Source organism: Lepidochelys kempii, chromosome 1, assembly GCF_965140285.1.
Source record: "Lepidochelys kempii isolate rLepKem1 chromosome 1, rLepKem1.hap1, whole genome shotgun sequence".
Taxonomy (NCBI): Eukaryota; Metazoa; Chordata; order Testudines; family Cheloniidae; genus Lepidochelys; species Lepidochelys kempii.
The window spans coordinates 338,394,155-338,412,804 of NC_136380.1; the positions used below are offsets into that span (position 1 = coordinate 338,394,155).

The 18,650-nt window shown below is 45.7% G+C and overlaps 2 protein-coding genes across 6 annotated transcripts in view; both read right to left on the reverse strand.

Annotated features, from left to right (window-relative positions):
* Positions 1 to 631, reverse strand: part of MCM10 (minichromosome maintenance 10 replication initiation factor) — a 33,916-nt gene extending 33,285 nt beyond the window's left edge. Inside the window, exon 1 of the mRNA XM_073328741.2 lies at positions 558 to 631. The gene's annotated coding sequence lies outside the window, so the exon portion shown is untranslated. The remainder of the gene's footprint in view (positions 1 to 557) is intronic.
* Positions 632 to 15,009: 14,378 nt separating this feature from the next.
* OPTN (optineurin) overlaps positions 15,010 to 18,650 on the reverse strand; it is a 42,455-nt gene continuing 38,814 nt past the window's right edge. For 3 of the 5 annotated variants that reach the window (XM_073328742.2, XM_073328744.2, XM_073328743.2), the window contains exons 13-14: positions 16,315 to 16,397; positions 15,010 to 16,004 (exon numbers count right to left, since the gene is read on the reverse strand). In XM_073328742.2, the coding sequence (XP_073184843.1) occupies positions 15,880 to 16,004; positions 16,315 to 16,397 (208 nt within the window). In that variant the 3' untranslated portion in view covers positions 15,010 to 15,879. Of the gene's footprint in view, positions 16,005 to 16,314; positions 16,398 to 16,418; positions 16,453 to 18,650 lie in introns of those variants that run through there. The other 2 variants (XM_073328746.2, XM_073328745.2) reach the window with 2 other exon arrangements.

Consider the following 18,650-nt stretch of genomic DNA (forward strand, 5'->3'; position numbering starts at 1 on the left):
CCCCATCTCTTTGAATCACCTGCGAGATGCTTCACAGCCGTGACCGGCCTCATGAGCATCCAGACAGAGACACCTCCCAGAACTATCCATGACTCTTCCCCCCGCCCCTTCCCTTCCCTGGGCGCCGCCAGAGCCATCCCCGCACCCCGACTCCACATCCCCCAGCACCGAACCTGCCCCCCACGGGACTCCCCCTCCCGCCCCCAGGGATCCCCAGCCCCCTTCTCCCACCCAGGCAATCCACAGCCCGGATCTCCTCTCCTCCTGGAGTCCCCCCCGACCCGATCCTTGCCCCCGCGGGGCTCCTCCCTCAGCGACCCTCCTGAGATGACAAGGGGATCCCTCCCCCCCTGAGACCCCCGATCCTTCCCCGCCTGGGACCCCTGCCCCCGAATCCCCCTCCCCGAGCACAGACCCCGTGTCCCCCTCTCGCCCCTCGGAGACCCCTGCCCAGGAATCCACAACCCCGGTCGCCGGGACTCCCGCAGATCCCCGACCCCTCTTCCTCCTCCTCTAACGGCCCCCGATCTCCTGCTCCGGGCAGGCCCCGCACTTACCGCGCCCAGCTCCGCTCCCCTCAGCCGGGTCACCCGCCAAAATTCTAACTAGGCCCCGCCCCCTCGCCTCTCGGGTCACACGCAGGCGCAACTGCCTCCCCGGCCAGGGGACAGACGCTGGAGTGCTGCGCATGCGTACAGCATCTCTGGCCCGCAGAACGGCGAACGGTGGGAACTGCGCCATCTTTATTAAGGGCGGCGCAGTCCTGCGTATGGTAGAGTAGTGTTGTGAAGCCAGTGGTGCCATCTTGCTTAGGGGCAGGCATGTATCCTGCTCGAGGGCTGCCTCTTTGGGACTAATGTTTGTTAAATGCCTGCCTTGAGCTCCTCGTTCTTCCGCCTGGAAGCCTTGGCGCAACCTCGCTGGGCAAAAACCACTAAAGCACTGGCCGCTGACCAAGCACCATAATGATGATGTCATGGGAAACTGCCTGCCGATGTCACAGAAAGCAGGGTGATGACATCAGACCAATAGGTCACCCTACAGACTGCTGCACGTCACCAAGTGCAGCGGTGGTGCTACACGAAAGGGCTGCCATATTGCCACACTCTTACCCCACTGCAATGGGACATCCCGCATGTATGTCAAACCCATTCCCAGTGGAATGCCTCAGCATCCCAAGACATCACCATGCCCCAAGGGGCAGCTGCATGGCCCTCTAGCACACCAATCTCTGTGTCCCAAGAGAAAACTGCTGGACACCCCAGTATGATGCCCCCTGCTCCTGGGGAGCTGGCTGGCACCTAGCCTAAACCACTCCCCTGCATCCACACAGGCCACCATTCCCCAACTCCGTACAATTTTTGGAACCCAGACCAGCTCAGCTGCCAGCCAGCCAGGAGCAGTTTGCTCTGCTTCAGATTGTAATTCCAAGGGAGAGAATTACAGTCTGCCTATTTAAAGTAGCACCTAGGGATTATTGTAATTGAAAAGAAATCTCATTTATAATTTGCTTGCATTGTGAATTTGCCAAAAAAAAAAAAAAATGTGTGCAGTCTGTTTCAACATTTCCCATGTATAGTCAGGTATGATCCTGCAAACACACATATGAATAGTGCCACTGAATGTGTGTAAGCCTTTGAAGAGGACAGAAATAATCAATCGTTAGCTGCAAGGGAAAAGTGTCATACTATGGCTATTTCTACCAAGATGCTCACCAATAACTTTGTCTGCCCAATCTGCTCACGAGCATGCGTGTCACGCTTTGGACTTCAGAGTCACTCCAGAATCCACAAAAAGAGATAGCATGAAAACGTCATCGTTGAACCAACGGATTACACACGCACACAAAACAGAATTGTCAGACACATAGATGAACATAATTTGTTGGGGAAGAGTCCACATGGTTTTTGTAAAGGGAAATCATGCCTCACCAATCTACTAGAATTCTTTGAGGGGGTCAGCATGCATGTGGACAAGCAGGACCCAGTGGATATAGTGTACTTAGATATTTAGAAAGCCTTTGACAAGGACCCTCACCAAAAGTTCTTAAGCATAGTAAGCTGTCATGGGATAAGAGGGAAGGTCCTCTCATGGATCAGTAATTGGTTAAAATATAGAAAACAAAGGGTTGGAAAAAAATATGAGTTTTCAGAATGGAGAGAGGTAAATAGACCCAGGGCTCTGTACTGAGACCAGTACTATTCAATATATTCATAAATGATCTGGAAAAGGGGGTAAACAGTGAAGTGGCAAAATTTGCAGATGATACAAAACTACTCAGGATAGTTAAGTCCAAAGCAGATTGCAAATTGCTACAAAGGGATCTCACAGAACTGGATGACTGGGCAACAAAATGGCAGATTAAATTCAGTGTTGATGAATGCAAAGTAATGCACATACCAAAACATAATCCCAACTATACATACAAAATGATGGGGTCTAAATTAGCTGTTGCCACTCAAGAAAGAGATCTTGGAGTCATTGTGGATAGTTCTCTGAAAACATCCACTCAATGTACAGCGGCAGTCAAAAAAGCAAACAGAATGTTGGAAATCATTAAGAAAGGTATAGATAAGAAGACAGAAAATATCATATTGCCTCTATATAAATCCACACCCACATCTTGAATACTGCATGCAGATGTGGTAACCCCATCTCAAAAAAGATATATTGGAACTGAAAAAGGTTCAGAAAAGGGCAACAAAAATGATTAAACATATTGTAACTCTTCTGCCCGTCAGAGTTGGCAGCAACAAGGGCTGGGTTCAGTATCTAGGGGTTCCGTTTCAATAACGCAATGCAAAACCGGCTCAAGCCCCAACCCAGTGACCTGGGACAATTACATACCACCCCCCTGGGCATCTTTAAGAGGCAATACTTCCCTGCTCGCAAGCACAGAGTCTGAGTGTAGCAAAAGCCTTTTAATAAAGGAGGGAAACAATGTGGCATTATGTTGGAGAAATACCACAAACAGGATTCATAACACCAACCATGAGCAAAAGACCCACCCCCAAGTAAGTTTGGCAGTGTCCTTTTCCCCTCAGGGTCTTAAGTCCAGCAACCCAATAGTCACCCCTCCCCCCCCAGTTTCTGTCCTAGGTCAGTGCAGCCCCCCAGAGTCCAGAAGTTCATCTGCAGAATTTACCTCCCAGCCTGTGTGGAAGTGGAGGGAGGTATGTGGGGTCATCTTACATGCTCCACTGCTGGGTCGATGGCCAAGTGCCACGCCTCTCCATGGGGTCCTGCTGTCTGCTCACCAACTTGTCTTCAGGCCCCCCCACTCCCGACTTAACACAGCTCTCAGTGATCTCAACTCTTAGTAACTTCAGCTCTTTAGTGATTTCAGCTCTCAGTGACTCTTAACTGGTAGTAGGGGAACCTCAGTGCTAGTCCAAAATAGGTCTAATGCTTAGACCAAGGTAACAGTGATTTCAGCTCTGCAGCATGTAACAAGACTCCTAATGGAGCCAAAATTAGCTCTGTTATTACACAGTGGAGGGGTCAAAATAGCATTTAAAGCCCTCAGAATAAGAATAGGCCCACACTACCAGGTACACATACCTGTCCCCAGCCTCTCTCCATTCACTGGGTTTTGGAACCCATGTCCCTTGCCCAGCGAGTGCTACATAGTTGAGGGCGAGTCCCTCCGTCATAAAATGCCAAGTACAGTTCTACTGTCCTTGATTCACATAACCAGGATAACAACACTTTATTACTCCTGCCCCAATAACAGAGAGACTGGGGATCCCACAGCAGCCAAAGTGACCATTTGGGCAAGCAGTCCATCATGCTAGACAGGGTGGGTGTGCCCAGGCAAACGAGATCAGCCCCTGAAGTCCTTTCCACATCTCACCACCAGATGTCAGGGTAGAGCCATTCTGACTCTACTTACAATATGGAACAGCTTCTGTATGAGTAGAGATTAATAAGATTGGGACTTTTATCTTGGAAAAAGAGATGACTAATGGGGGATATGATAGAGGTCTATAAAATCATGACTGGTGTGGAGAAAGTAAATAAGGAAGTATTATTTATTCCTTCTCATAACACAAGAACTAAGGGTCACCAAATGAAATTAATAGCCAGCAAGTTTAAAACAAACAAAAGGAAGCATTTCTTCACACAATGCACAGTCAACCTGTGGAACTCTTTGCCAGAGGATGTTGTGAAGGCCAAGACTATAACAGGGATCAAAAAAGAACTAGATAAATTCATGGAGGATAGGTCCATCAATGGCTATTATCCAGGATGGGCAGGGATGACATTCCTGGCCTCTGTTTGCCAGAAGCTGGGAATGGGCAACAGCGGATGGATCACTTGATGATTACCTGTTCTGTTCATTCCCTCTGGAGCACCTGCATTGGCCACTGTCGGAAGACAAGATACTGGGCTGGATGGACCTTTGGTCTGACCCAGTATGGCCATTCTTATGTTCTAGGTACAGGAGTCTCGAGAATGCACCCCAACATCTCCCTTTATCATGACTTTGAGTTAGCTGCTAATCCAATCACTCTGTGTAATTCAAGTGTTGCAGTGCAGTTTAGCCTGTCACTTTAGCTAAACTAGCTCAAGCAGGGAGTAACTCAAATATAGAAACTTGGGGTAACTGTTTCAGAGAAAAAAGAAAAGGAGTACTTGTGGCACCTTAGCGACTAACCAATTTATTTGAGCATAAGCTTTCGTAAGCTACAGCTCACTTCATCGGATGCATACTGTGGAAAGTGTAGAAGATCTTTTTATACACACAAAGCATGAAAAAATACCTCCCCCCACCCCACTCTCCTGCTGGTAATAGCTTATCTAAAGTGATCACTCTCCTTACAATGACAGGTTTCAGAGTAACAGCCGTGTTAGTCTGTATTCGCAAAAAGAAAAGGAGTACTTGTGGCACCTTAGAGACTAACCAATTTATTAGAGCATAAGCTTTCGTGAGCTACAGCTCACTTCATCAGATGCATATCGTGGAAACTGCAGCAGACTTTATATATACACAGAGAATATGAACCAATACCTCCTCCCACCCCACTGTCCTGCTGGTAATAGCTTATCTAAAGTGATCATCAGGTGGGCCATTAACACGGCTGTTACTCTGAAACCTGTCATTATGCAAGGCACTGCATTTAGCCGTATGGAGTGGAAATCTATAAACCTGGATTTGTGCTGGAAATGGCCCACCTCATGATCACTTTAGATAAGCTATTACCAGCAGGACAGTGGGGTGGGAGGAGGTATTGGTTCATATTCTCTGTGTATATATAAAGTCTGCTGCAGTTTCCACGATATGCATCTGATGAAGTGAGCTGTAGCTCACGAAAGCTTATGCTCTAATAAATTGGTTAGTCTCTAAGGTGCCACAAGTACTCCTTTTCTTTTCTCCTTACAACATGTATGATAATCAAGTTGGGCCATTTCCAGCACAAATCCAGGTTCTCTCGTCTCCCCCCCCAAAAACACACACAAATCCACTCTCCTATTGGTAATAGCTTATCTAAAGTGACCACTCTCCTTACAATGTGTATGATAATCAAGTTGGGCCATTTCCAGCACAAATACAGGGTTTTTACCAACAGGAGAGTGGGTTTGTGTGTGTTTGGGGGGGGGGGGGGAAGAAGAGAAAACCTGGATTTGTGCTGGAAATGGCCCAACTTGGTTATCATACACATTGTAAGGAGAGTGATCACTTTAGATAAGCTATTACCAGCAGGAGAGTGGGGTGGGGGGAGGTATTTTTTCATGCTTTGTGTGTATAAAAAGATCTTCTACACTTTCCACAGTATGCATCTGATGAAGTGAGCTGTAGCTCACGAAAGCTTATGCTCAAATAAATTGGTTAGTCTCTAAGGTGCCACAAGTACTCCTTTTCTTTTTGCGAATACAGACTAACACGGCTGTTACTCTGAAACCTGTCATTGTTTCAGAGAAGAGCAAAACACAGCTAACAGAGAGTGTAGCTGCAGACTCTGCTTGAAGATAATGGGACTTGGTGACTGGTGCAATTTGTCCATCTCTGAGTTGGTTGTTGAACTATTTGTTTGCAACATAGTTAAGCTGAGCTAATCGCCAGTGAACACATAGCTAGGTACCTACCAGCCTAGCCACTACCTCTTTGAAAGATAGATCAACTATCTTGATGGAAAAACCCTTTCCATCAATGTAGGAAGCATCTACATCAGGGTCTCAAAGTCCCAGCCCGCAGGCCATCTGTGTTACACTAATAAAATAATACCAATAGGATCCTATAAGAGGGATAAGGCAAAATGCCGCGTTTATTGTAAATACAACAGAAAATCAGCAAATGCAATCACTATAACTATTCACTCATACAAACATTCACACAGGTTCTGCAGAGTTGTTATAGTTTCCAGCCTAAGGGTTGCTCATGCCATGTCACTGGCCAGGTGGCCCGGACACGAGGGTGGAGCCAAGTCGTGGTCAGATACGCATCTGATGCTCCTGGAGGGTGGTCGCAGAACCAGACTCAAAGAACCCAATCCCTTGGTTCTGTCTTTATAGGTCTTTGGCCCAGTACAAGTCTATGGAGGTTGCTTCATCATGCTGATGTTACACTCGAGATGACCATTAATCAGTTCAATCATCAGATGGTACATTCATGACGGCTCCATGATGGCTGGGTGTTATCTTCAGTTCTTCTGTCCTTCCTTGATGCGCTCGGGTGGATTCCGGTTTGCCCTCAGGGGGTCATCCCGTTATCTCCACTCTGCATTCTCTTCAGCCCATCGATATTGGAGTTATAATTCTTAGGTTTAGGTTGGCACCATCAACTAACCAATCAATTACCTGTTTCAAACACTCACTCTGATACACTCATCATTCTTCTATTTCAAATGTAATTTCATGACTTTTAGGGTGTAACAAATTCAATCCAATTCCCTTTCCATCTCTTGTTATACAAAAATCTACATAGACATGATAAAGCACCTCAGGGGTGAGAGTGTGTTGCTTCAAAGAGCAGCATTGTTTTCTCGAAGTTCTTATCACTCCTTGGTACAGACTCTCTGTCTTGTAACGGCCATTCCTATCACTTTCTAACACAAACTTTAACTCAGTCCCCCGTAGCAGCCTGAGATAATTAGCACTTTGGCCTTGCAATTCTTACAGAGGTAAGCTCAAAACGGGAATACAGTTTGTGCAGGGACAGAATGAGAAAGAAAGAAAAGAAAAGAAAAGAAAAGAAAGAAAGAATCCTTATAACATATATATATCAAACGGCCTACCACTACTTCTTATATATAAATGCAGGGGTGATCCAACATCTGTGGCCCTAGAACCTCCCCGCTGCGGCCTGCGGAGGAGACACGCAGGCAGACATGCTGCCGGCAATGTCTGCTGCAGGCGCCGCCCCCCCACCATTGGCTGGGGGAGAGGGACAGAGATACCATTGTTAGTTGCCGGGCAGAGTCAGCCATGGAGGCAGCACCACATTTTTCCCCACAATGAACATAAACAAGTCAAAATACCGAACACAACTATCTGACGCCCACCTTGCTGCAATCCTGAGGTTTCAACTGCTCAGTCACTGAGGCCAAACATCAACAAACTGACAGAACTGAAGCGTTGCCAGGTGTCTGGCAAACACTAAAAACTCTCTGGCAGGCAAAGAATTATATAAAGTTGTCTGACAGTTTTATTATTTCTAAGAAATTTGAAATAAAAAATACAGTATAACCATTTTATTTTCCGAACACCATCTCCAGTGACATGATTGGCCCGCTGGGAGTATTTGAGGACTGGCGCTGGCCCTGAGGTAAATGGGGTTTGAGGCCCCTGAGCTATGCTATAGTGCTACAGCAGCACTGCTAGAGCCCTGTAGTTATGCTGCTGCAGTGTATCATAGAATCATAGACTATCAGGGTTGGAAGGGACCTCAGAGGTCATCTGGTCCAACCCTCTGCTCAAAGCAGGACCATCCCCAATTTTTGCCCCAGATCCCTAAATGGCCCCCTCAAGGATTGAACTCACAACCCTGGGTTTAGCGGGCCAATGCTCAAACCACTGAGCTATCCCTCCCCCATGTGTAGATTGGCCGTTGCAGACGCACTTCACACCCAGCTCCCCACTTAACTCAAACCACTTACAAATGATTATTATTGGCTTGATTGTTGAATAGGTAATTCTCACTATGGCCTTTTGCACGGATTTTCCATGTTCCAAGTAGGACTAATGCTCCTTTTATTAAATCAGCTCCATTAACCTTCTATCAGAAGAATGCTGAATTACAGTACTTCTATCAAATTACTATCACATGCAGAATCTCTAACAACTGGGTTTCTTCATTTGCAAAACAGACACAAAGTAATTCATAGTTAAAAAATTTGTGACAATTAGACCTGGTCTACAAAGCTAGGTCAACATAAGCTGCTTTGCATCGACCTAGTTGTGCATGTGTCTACACTTACAATGATGGGAGACAAATTTAAGTGCCCCATTACGCTAACATAGTAACATTACCTCCTCAAGCAGCATTGAGCAACAGTCATTGTACAGAGGTCGATACTGCGCAAACACAGACGGCATTACTCATGTCGATCCTAACAGCAGCTGTCCCACAATGCTTGACACTGACCGCTCTGGTCACAACTGAGAGCTTCATTGCCCAGGGATCACGTAAACCAGATACCACCCTCCCTTTAAAACTTCTGCACATTTTTGAAATTCCTTTTTCTGGTTGTCCAGATTGGTGAGCACACCTCTATCGGCTCTCCATTGTTATGCGTAGCTGCCCAACTGATCATGCCAGCTACACGCTCCAGCTGCACTTCTGCCTAGTGTAGACAGAGGTTATTACATCTCTTGGGCATGCATGGAGAAGAGGCTACGCAGGCAGAGTTCCAAACCAGCTGTAGAAACATCAACATCTACGAGCAGTTTGCTCAAGGGATGCATGTGAAAGGATACAAGGACCAGCAGCAGTGCTGCGTGAAAGCCAAGGAACTGTGGCAGGCATACTAGAAGGCCAGGGACATCAACAGTCAATCTGGTGCCAAGCTACAGATGTGTCACTTTTACAATGAACTGCGTACCATGCCTGGCGCAGATCCCACTCCCCCCACCACATACACCACCATGGATATTTCTGAGGTGCCTGAGTCATGAACAGCGAGGACGAGGGGTATGAAAGACAGGGGCCTGGAGATCCAGCTGTTCCATAAGCCAGGATCTGTTTTTAACTCCACTGCAATGCAGCCAGTCCTGCTAGTCAACACGGGTGAGCCCGATGCATTGGAAGGAACTTCATGTAAATGTGTAAATCAATTTTCCATTACAGGGATGGCACCACAAATTAGCAGGATGTATTTTTTGACTTTTCATTATTTCACTTGTAGTGGCGGGAGTGGTACACCAAAGAGAGGTAGAGTTGTTATCTTCTTTTCATTTCCCTCTATCTAGAGTTAGGCGGAGGGAGGGCACACAAAGCAGTTTATCCATGTACACAGGGACATCCCTTGAATCCTCCTGAGAGATCTCAATGGAACTTCCATAGAGGTACACTGCAATCCTCTCCCAAAAGTTTCTAGTGATGGCAGCCTTATTTCTCCTCCTCTGGTAAGACATTCCCCCGCGACAGGCAGTGATCATAGAATCATAGAAGATTAGGGTTGGAAGAGACCTCAGGAGGTCATCTAGTCCAACCCTCTGCTCAAAGCAGGACCTACCCCAACTAAATTATCCCAGCCAGGGCTTTGTCAAGCAGGGCCTTGAAAACCTCTAAAGATGGAGATTTCTTCACCACCCTCCTAGTGAAATAGTTTTTCCTAATATCCAACCTAGACCTCCCCCACTGCAACTTGAGACCATTGCTCCTTATTCTGTCATCTGCCACCACTAAGAACAGCATAGCTCCATCCTCTTTGGAACTCCCCTTCAGATAGTTGAAGGCTGCTATCAAATCCCCCCTCACTCTTCTGCAGACTAAATAAGCCCAGTTCCCTCCGCCTCTCCTCGTAGGTCATGTGCCTCAGCCCCCTAATAATTTTCATTGCCCTCCGCTGGACTCTCTCCAATTTGTCCACATCCTTTCTGTACTAGGGGCCCCAAAACTGGACGCAATACTCCAGATGTGGTCTCACCAGTGCCGAATAGAGGGGAAATAATCACTTCTCTCGATCCCCTGGCAATGCTTCTACTAATGTAGCCCAATATGCCATTAGCCTTCTTGGCAACAAGGGCACACTGTTGACTCATATCCAGCTTCTCCTCCACTGCAATCCCTAGGTCCTTTTCTGCAGAACTGCAGCTTATCCAGTCGGGCCCTAGTCTGTAGCAGTGCATGGGATTCTTCCGTCCTAAGTGCAGGACTCTGCACTTGTCCTTGTTGAACCTCATCAGATTTCTTTTAGCCGAATCCTCCAATTTGTCTAGGTTACTCTGGACCCTATCCGTACTCTCCAGTGTAACTACCTCTCCCCACAGCTTAGTGTCATCCGCGAACTTGCTGAGGGTGCAATCCATCCCACCATCCAGATCATTAATGAAGATGTTGAACAAAACCAGCCCCAAGACTGATCCCTGGGGCACTCCGCTTGATACTGACTACCAACTAGATATCGAGCCGTTGATCACTACCCATTGAGCCCGACGATCTAGCCAGCTTTCTATCCACCTTCTAGTCCATTCATCCAATCCAGACTTTTTTAACTTGCTGGCAAGAATACTGTGGGAGACCATATCAAAAGCTTTGCTAAAGTCAAGATATGTCACATCCACCGCTTTACCCATATCCGCAAAACCAGTTATCTCATCATAGAAGGCAATCAGGTTGGTCAGGAATGACTTGCCCGTGGTAAATCCATGTTGACTGTTCCTGATCACATTTCCTCTCCTCCAAGCACTTCAAAATGGATTCCTTGAGGACCTGCTCCATGATTTTTCCAGGGACTGAGGTGAGGCTGACCGGTGTGTAGTTCCTCAGATTCACCTTCTTCCCTTTTTAAAAAATGGGCACTATATTTGCCTTTTTCCAATTATCCGGGTCCTCCCCTGATCGCCACGAGTTTTCAAAGATAATGGCTAATGGTTCCACAATCACATCAGCCAACTCCCTCAGCTGCATTAGATCCAGCCCCAGGGACTTGTGCATGTCCAGCTTTTCTAAATAGTTCTTAACCTGTTCTTTCACCACTGAGGGCTGCTCACCTTCTCCCCATACTGTGCTGCCCAGTGCAGCAGTCTGGGAGCTGACCTTGTCTGTGAAGACCGAGGCAAAAAAAAAAAAAAAAAAAAAGCATTGAGTACTTCAGCTTTTCCACATCATCTGTCACGAGGTTGCCTCCCCCATTCAGTAAGGGGCCCACACTTTCCCTGACCTTCTTGTTGCTAACATACCTGTAGAAACCCTTCTTGTTACCCTTCACATCTCTTGCTAGCTGCAACTCCAATTGTGCTTTGGCTTTCCTCATTACACCCCTGCATGCCTGTGTCTGCAATAACTTGGTAGACACAATTGCAGTAAACAGGCTAGTGGCATGTCGGCCCAGGCAACTTTGGGACAGCAGCAGCTGCTGTGCTCTCTCTGCCTTTGTTATTCTCAGGAGCGAGATATCAGCTAACTCTACCACCTGTGGACAACGGTGCCAGTATTCAGTGCCATTGCCCTGTACGTGCAACTGAGCAATTCCCTGTTTCCCTGATGGGTCATATTCACCGTGGCCTGAGCTGAGAATGGCAATGAGGATCAGGAACTCCAAAGCAGAAGCGTCAATAAGCTTGCCTTGTTTAACACTTTAGGGGAGCAAGGGAAGGTGGCGGGGAAGAGTTCTGAAGCATCAGTTTTCGTTTCTGTTCCTACTATCCTGACATTGGTACCTTTGTGTGTTTTATCTGTAGCTGCAGCCATTGTGGCTGAAGGGGCACTCTCCACACCAGCAGAATGACTGACTAGATAAGCAGGAGGGGAAAAAAGAGGATGCAGGAGGCCATGTTCGGGGACATCCTTCAAGCCAGTGCAGCATCAGACCTTGAACAGAGGGCCTGGAGGGTGAATATTGAAGACTATGGAGAAGGAAAGAGCAGGCAGTGAAAAGGCACAGCAAAAGGAGACGGAGATGCACCAGGACGTAATGGGGCTTCTCCATCAGCACTCAGATACTGCAGACTTTTGTGGACCTCCAGGGTCAACCATCCTGGTCCCAACTCCCATTGCCTCCCTAACTCACCCCCTCAGCATTCCCCATGGCCTCAGGACTAGCACACGTACCTCTACCACTCCACACCGGGGGAAAGCATGGACAACCACTGTGTCACCTACACTGACCTTTGAGAGCTACAGTTGATGTATGTGTAGCTATAACAGACATCCGTGTTTCTTTCCCTTATTTATTAAGGTTCCCAAATTTTGCTATTATGTCCTTCCGATTTTTTTGTTAGATGCTGTTTTTGTTACAGAGTAAAACTCTTGTTTTGCTAGTTATTCATCTTTTATTAGTTTATTAGTATACACATTGTATATAATGCCTGCTGGCAGTGAAAATCAGTCTTGTACCCCCAGAGCCCATCGGATTAGTGCTAAACATGGCAGTTGTCATAAATGTATAACAACCCCCACAACATTAATAGGTACTTGTGCATATATCAGTGACAGAGTGTGTAAAAAGCACCACACAATTCCTAACAAGCCCCCAAACTGCTGCCCCAGTTTGAGCACAGTACACCACATTACTGTGGTTCACTGTTAAAAGTGTACTTTCAAAGCCTCCCTAACCCATGTAGCCCCTCATTGAGCACATCCGCTAGTTCTTGTGCCTGGCTGTTCAAACCCCAGTCGCTCCACCTGCATCCCTGCAGGAAATTTCCCCTCTTCGCTTCACAAACATTATACAGGACACAACAGGCAGCTATATTCATTGGGATATTTTTCTCACTGAGATTCAGGTGCGTAAACAGCGCCAGCGCCTTTTCAATCTACCACAAGCACATTCAACTGCCATTCTGCACCTGCTGAGTCTGTAGTCGCATCTCTCACTGGTGCTGTTGAGGTGGCTGGTGTATGGCTTCACGAACCAGGCGAGTAAGGGGTAGGCTGGATCCCCCAAGATCATTATTGGCATTTCAGAATTGCCAATGATAATCTGACCGTTGCAAAAGAAGGTCCCTGCTTGCAGCTTTCTAAAGAGCACTGTGTTGTTAAAGAGGTGAGTGTCATCACCTTCCCCAACCAGTCAACACCCCAGTGATCCATCAGCGCTTGCATAACCATGGAAAAGGAGCCCTTTCCATTGGTCTGGGGCCAAATGGAGATGTACATGCTGTCTATCACTCCACTGCAGTTCAGGAACCCCACAGCTGCAAAACCATCCACTATGTCCTGCACATTGCTAAGATTCTCAGTCCTGAGTAGCTGGAGCTGGTTGCACACTTGCATGACAACTGTCCACACAGTAGATTTTTCCACTCCAAAATGACTTCCCACTAACCAGTAGCAATCTGGCTTTCAAATTTCCACAGTATGATCATCACTCGCTTTTCCACTGTCAGCGCAGCTCTCAATTTGGCGTCCCTGCATTGAATGGCTGAGGCAAGCTCAGCACACAGATCTGGGAATATGGCCTCGTGCATACGACAGTTCTGCGGCCACCGTTCATCATCCCAAATCTGCATTACATTACAATGTGATCCCATCAGTCAGCGCTCATTTCTTGGACCCAGAAGTGGCACTTCACCATTTGCAGCTGCTCTGTGCAGGTCACCTACAGCCTTGAATTGGTTCTAGGTCCCACAGCAAACTGACCACTAGGAAATCATCATGTTCCCCATGATTCTTGTTGAGGCTCTGCGAATGCCAGAGGACAATGCGTCCTATGCTTGCAACACTTATGACAATAATGCTGAGCTATGCAGTCTCCATACTCCTATCCGAGACGGTAGACAGCGACAAGTCCCACGTGGGTTTTGTGGGAAATTGAAAATAGGCATGAAAATTATGGGATAGAGATAATATTATGAGATGGAGAACATTATGAGACCCCTTGCTCCCTGTCACCACTGCACAAGTCATTTCTGCCCCACCATGCATTGCCAAAACCACCCAAAAGACAGCACGCTGAACGATGGTGGGTTGCACAATGGGATACTAACCCATGGTGCACCGCACTGTGAATTGACACAGGCACTTCTGGTGAGTAAGTGCTGCGCCGACAGAAGGAGCCAAATATACATATGACAAGCAATATTCTAACTGTGGCACCTGTATGCTGATGTAACTTGTGTCAGAAAAACTTTGTAGTTTAGACTTGGCCTTAGTGTTGGTAAAGTATCCCGAGGATCCTTTGATGAAAACGTACACCAAGTGCAAAGTATCAGCTATAAAAAAAAAACGCTTTGCTTGCACATTGTTCTTCACATTTGTGTAGGAGTACTGCCTTCTCTACTGGATGGCATGTCATCCTACTGCAGTACATGTTCCTGTGTGCTTGATTTTTCATAGGTCCAAGTACTCACAGCTTCCACTGACGGCAATAGAAGTTCAGCACTTGTGAAATCAGTCTTTCTAATGACAGCAGCTAACAAGGACATAAGCTTTAATACTGCTGCACAATACTAATGGACTGAAACATTTATGGTTATTACATAATGGTCAACCTCAAAAATATAAGGGCAAACCAAGAAATAATTAATAAAGTGACATATGAAAAACACTGACCATCTACATCTGATGTGTACAATTACCCTTCCCCTCAACTTTGGAAAAATAGCACAGTGCCCACTTCTTTTTTTTGTTGTTGTTGCTGTCACAGTAGATTTTGCATTCTAGATTTCAATGGTAATTCAACAGAAGCAGCAGATTGAGGGGCTGAGCTGGAATCCCACCACAATCCCGAGGAAGAGGGTGATAGTTTTTAGACTTGATATTATATAAGCAAAGAATACATGCACACACCTCTGAGAGCATCAAAAGACCTAGCCCAACACAGTTTCCTATTGGAAATACATATGGACAAAAAGCCAATCCAGAATATAATAAAGATCTAAAATATGCACAAATTGCAAAGTTGGTTCTTGTGTTTTACAACAGATTTATTTTTGTCTCGTGAACATGAAACTCAATTAACTCTCCTCAATGATTAAGTTACATCCACCATACCTGTTTCCAGCAAAATATTTTGAGATCTACTATACAAGTTCAGGTGAATTTATTACAATTGAGAGGAGTAAAGACAACTTCTTTAAATTGTGAACTGTTCTCTAAAACCAAATGACTTTAATATAGCAGCAGCTACATATATCAGACCCAACCGGTTTAATCTTACACTTTGCCCATATCTGGTAAAAGCAAAGAGTACACAAACTACAGTATCAAGAATCTAACATCAGATTAGCCTGGTTACAGGGAATTCAATAAAATTGCTATTCAGCGCAAGAGCAGGATTCATTTCAAATGTGTAATGAATACAAAACTATTCCATTTTATTAAAAGCTTCTCAAACATGAGTTAGCTTCCTGATTAAGCCTGTAACCACTTCATCTCTCATATATAAATTGAACAGCTATATCTATCTTGTTTCTCCTTTGACTGCATTAATTCAGCCAGATACTGTGAATCATTCTCTGCTCTGAGTGATCATAAACTATGAGAAGTCGAGCTTGCTGTTAGAGGATGGTTAAAGATTCCACCACAGCAGATATATGTGGAATTCCATAAATTAGCAACTCATTTTACAATATGAAAATTCTCTCTTCCCTAAAGCAAATGGAAATGCTTTAAAAAAAAAAAAAAAAAAGTGGTGTTGCCCTGTTGTCAATGAAATCAGTGGAAAAACCCTGTAAAACTTCATGGGGAGTAGGATCAGGCCCTATTCTAGAGGGAAAGAATGCATTTGCTTGGCATGTGAAAATTTCCATTTATGAAGAGTTGGAGATCAGCATTCAGATGATACAGTCCATAACGTGGATCTGAAGCGTGTCCATGTCAGGTAGAATTTCTCCACACTTGGGACAGGAATGTACTGGAATGTTCCTCTGGTGCTGCCGCCAGTCCTGAGGATCAGTGCCTGCAGAGAAAGAGAATTAAAACTATGTTAAACTGGATTTTCACTCTTTTGTGAAAATGTGAATTAAGTGCTGGCAAAAGATGCCATATTGATAGCCCCGTGGACTGTAGCTAGGGAGCTGCATTTGCTGGCCTATCTTCAGTTACAAAAAGGCCCTGCGGGCTGCTGGGCTAAGACAAGGCAGTCCTGAGAGTGCTCAGTATTGTGCCACTTGACTGGCCCAGGCAGCAATGCGAAGCTGGCTTATACTGGGCACAGCAGGGCCAGGCCCAGGATTTGATGCCATAACAATTATCTTCTGTTAATTTACCTCGTTGTACAAGATGAGGTGAATGATCTTGATCCACTGATGCTCTGGCTCCATGACGACTCTGCATTTCCACCAAAGAGCTTCTGCAGAGATTAAAGAATTTAAGAGGCTGTTCGTTGTCAAGCACACACACAAAGCCTATTAGGAAGAGAAACGAACCTCGAACAATAGGGAAAGCAGAAGGATTGTCTGATACGAACTGCTGAAGGGAAGAATTTTAAAGTGGGAGATTCTGTGGCCTGCTTTGTGCAGGAGGTCAGACTAGATGATCGTAATGGTCCCTTCTGACCTTAAATATGATTCTATGAAGGTAGTATGGCATCAACACAGAGGCTTCTGCCCTAGGACAAGTGCTTAGAACTCTGTCCTTTGGAACATTCTCAGGACGCAAATAATTTAATGCACAATTGTAAGTGTTAAAAGACAAAGTTATACAGGAAAATATTTTGGGCTACATGTCTTGGAGATGATGGGGATTAATATGAGAATTGAAAGGTGGGTAAGAAAATGTGAAGACTACAATGGGTCATGCTGAAAGGTGAACTGTCAGGCTGGAGGGAGGTTACCAGTGAAGGATCTGTCTTGGGACAAATCTTATTTTATATTTTAATTAATGACTCTGTGTACTGGGGTGGCTGCCCCACTCCTGGAGAACAGGGGTTAAAAGCAGCCAAGTTAGGCTGATTGGGGAAGCAGCCACAGCTGTGGCCAGCATAATTAGGTCCCAGCTGGCCCTAATAAGAGGGCTGTGGGCCAGAACCTGAAGAAGAGTCTGACTCTAGCCCTGGAGCTGGCTGCCTGGGAGCTGTGCAGAGTAACTGAGGTAGAGCAGCACTGGGGAAAGACAAGAGGAGCTGGGGAGCTCCAGCCTGGCAACTCCCCAGGATGAGGCCTTGGATAAGGCCCAAAGCAGGTACTGAGGCTACAGAGGTGTAGCCTGGGGTTAGGTAGAGGCAGCTGGTCCAACCCCTTGCCAATGATGAGTGGCCATGACACTGCAGTCTGCCCCAATGAGCGGGGGCTAGATGATGACTGGCAGTAGCCACTGAGGCAAGGTGGGTTTAGAGGGTTGGGGGTTAGAGGAGACCTAGAGCGAAGGGGTACTGCTGGGTCAGAACTTTGAGGTAAAGGTCACCGGGGTCTGGGAGGGACACGGGGCCAGCAGCAGGCGAGCCACCAACCTGCAGAGGGTGCTCCGTGTGCTAGAAAGAGCTAATTCCCGAGATGACCAGCAGGAGGCGCCGCAGCAGTGAGCCATCGCTTTGCTACACCCTGGCACAAAAAGTGGAAGTGTACCAGTAAAGTCTGCAGGGGAACAACGCTAGGAGATAGTGTAAATATGGAGAGGACCAGAATATCATATAAGGAGATTTGGATGACCTTGAAAACTGGAGTAATAGAAATAGGACGAAATGTAATAGTGAAAAGTGCAAGATCATTCACTTAGGGACTAACAAGAATTTCTGCTATAAGTTGGGGACTTATAAGTTGTAAACAACAGAGGAGGAGAACAACCAATGCACCAAGGCCTACCACAGGCTGACTATGAACCACCAACGTGGCCATGAAAAAGGCTCATGAAATCCTAGGATGCCTAAGGTGAGGTATTTCCAGGAGTGATAGGGAAGCATTAGTAACATTGGACCTGGCACTGGTGATACCTCATCTGAAATACTATGTAAAGTTCTGGTCTCCCATGTTGAAGAAAGATGAATTCAAACTGGAACAGGTGCAGAAGAAGGGCTACTAGTATGATCAGAGGAATCTTACGAGAGAAGACTTATGGACGTTGGCTTGTTTAGCCTAACCAAAGGATGAGAGGAGATACGATTGCTCTCTAAATACATATGAGGCATAAACACCAGAGAGGGAGAGGAGTTGTTTAAATTAAGGTCCAATGTTGGCACAAGAACAAATGGATATAAATTGGCCAGCAATAAGTTTAGGCTTGAAATTACATAAAACTTTCTATCTCTCAGAGGAGTGAAGTTCTGGAACAGCATTCCAAGGTTCCAATTTGGTTTCAAATTCTCAACTCCCTTCGATTGTACTGCCAACACATGGATACTGTCAAATGCATGTATAATTTATCAGTAGGGCTGTCAAGCGACTAAAAAATTAATCGTGATTAACTGCACTGTTAAACAATAATAATACCATTTATTTAAATATTTTTAGATATTTTCTACATTTTCAAATATATTGATTCCAATTACAACACAGAATACAAAGTGTACAGTGCTCACTTTATATTTTTTTGATTACAAGTATTTGCACTGTAAAAAACAAAAGAAATAGTATTTTTCAATTCACCTCATACAAGTACCGTAGTGCAA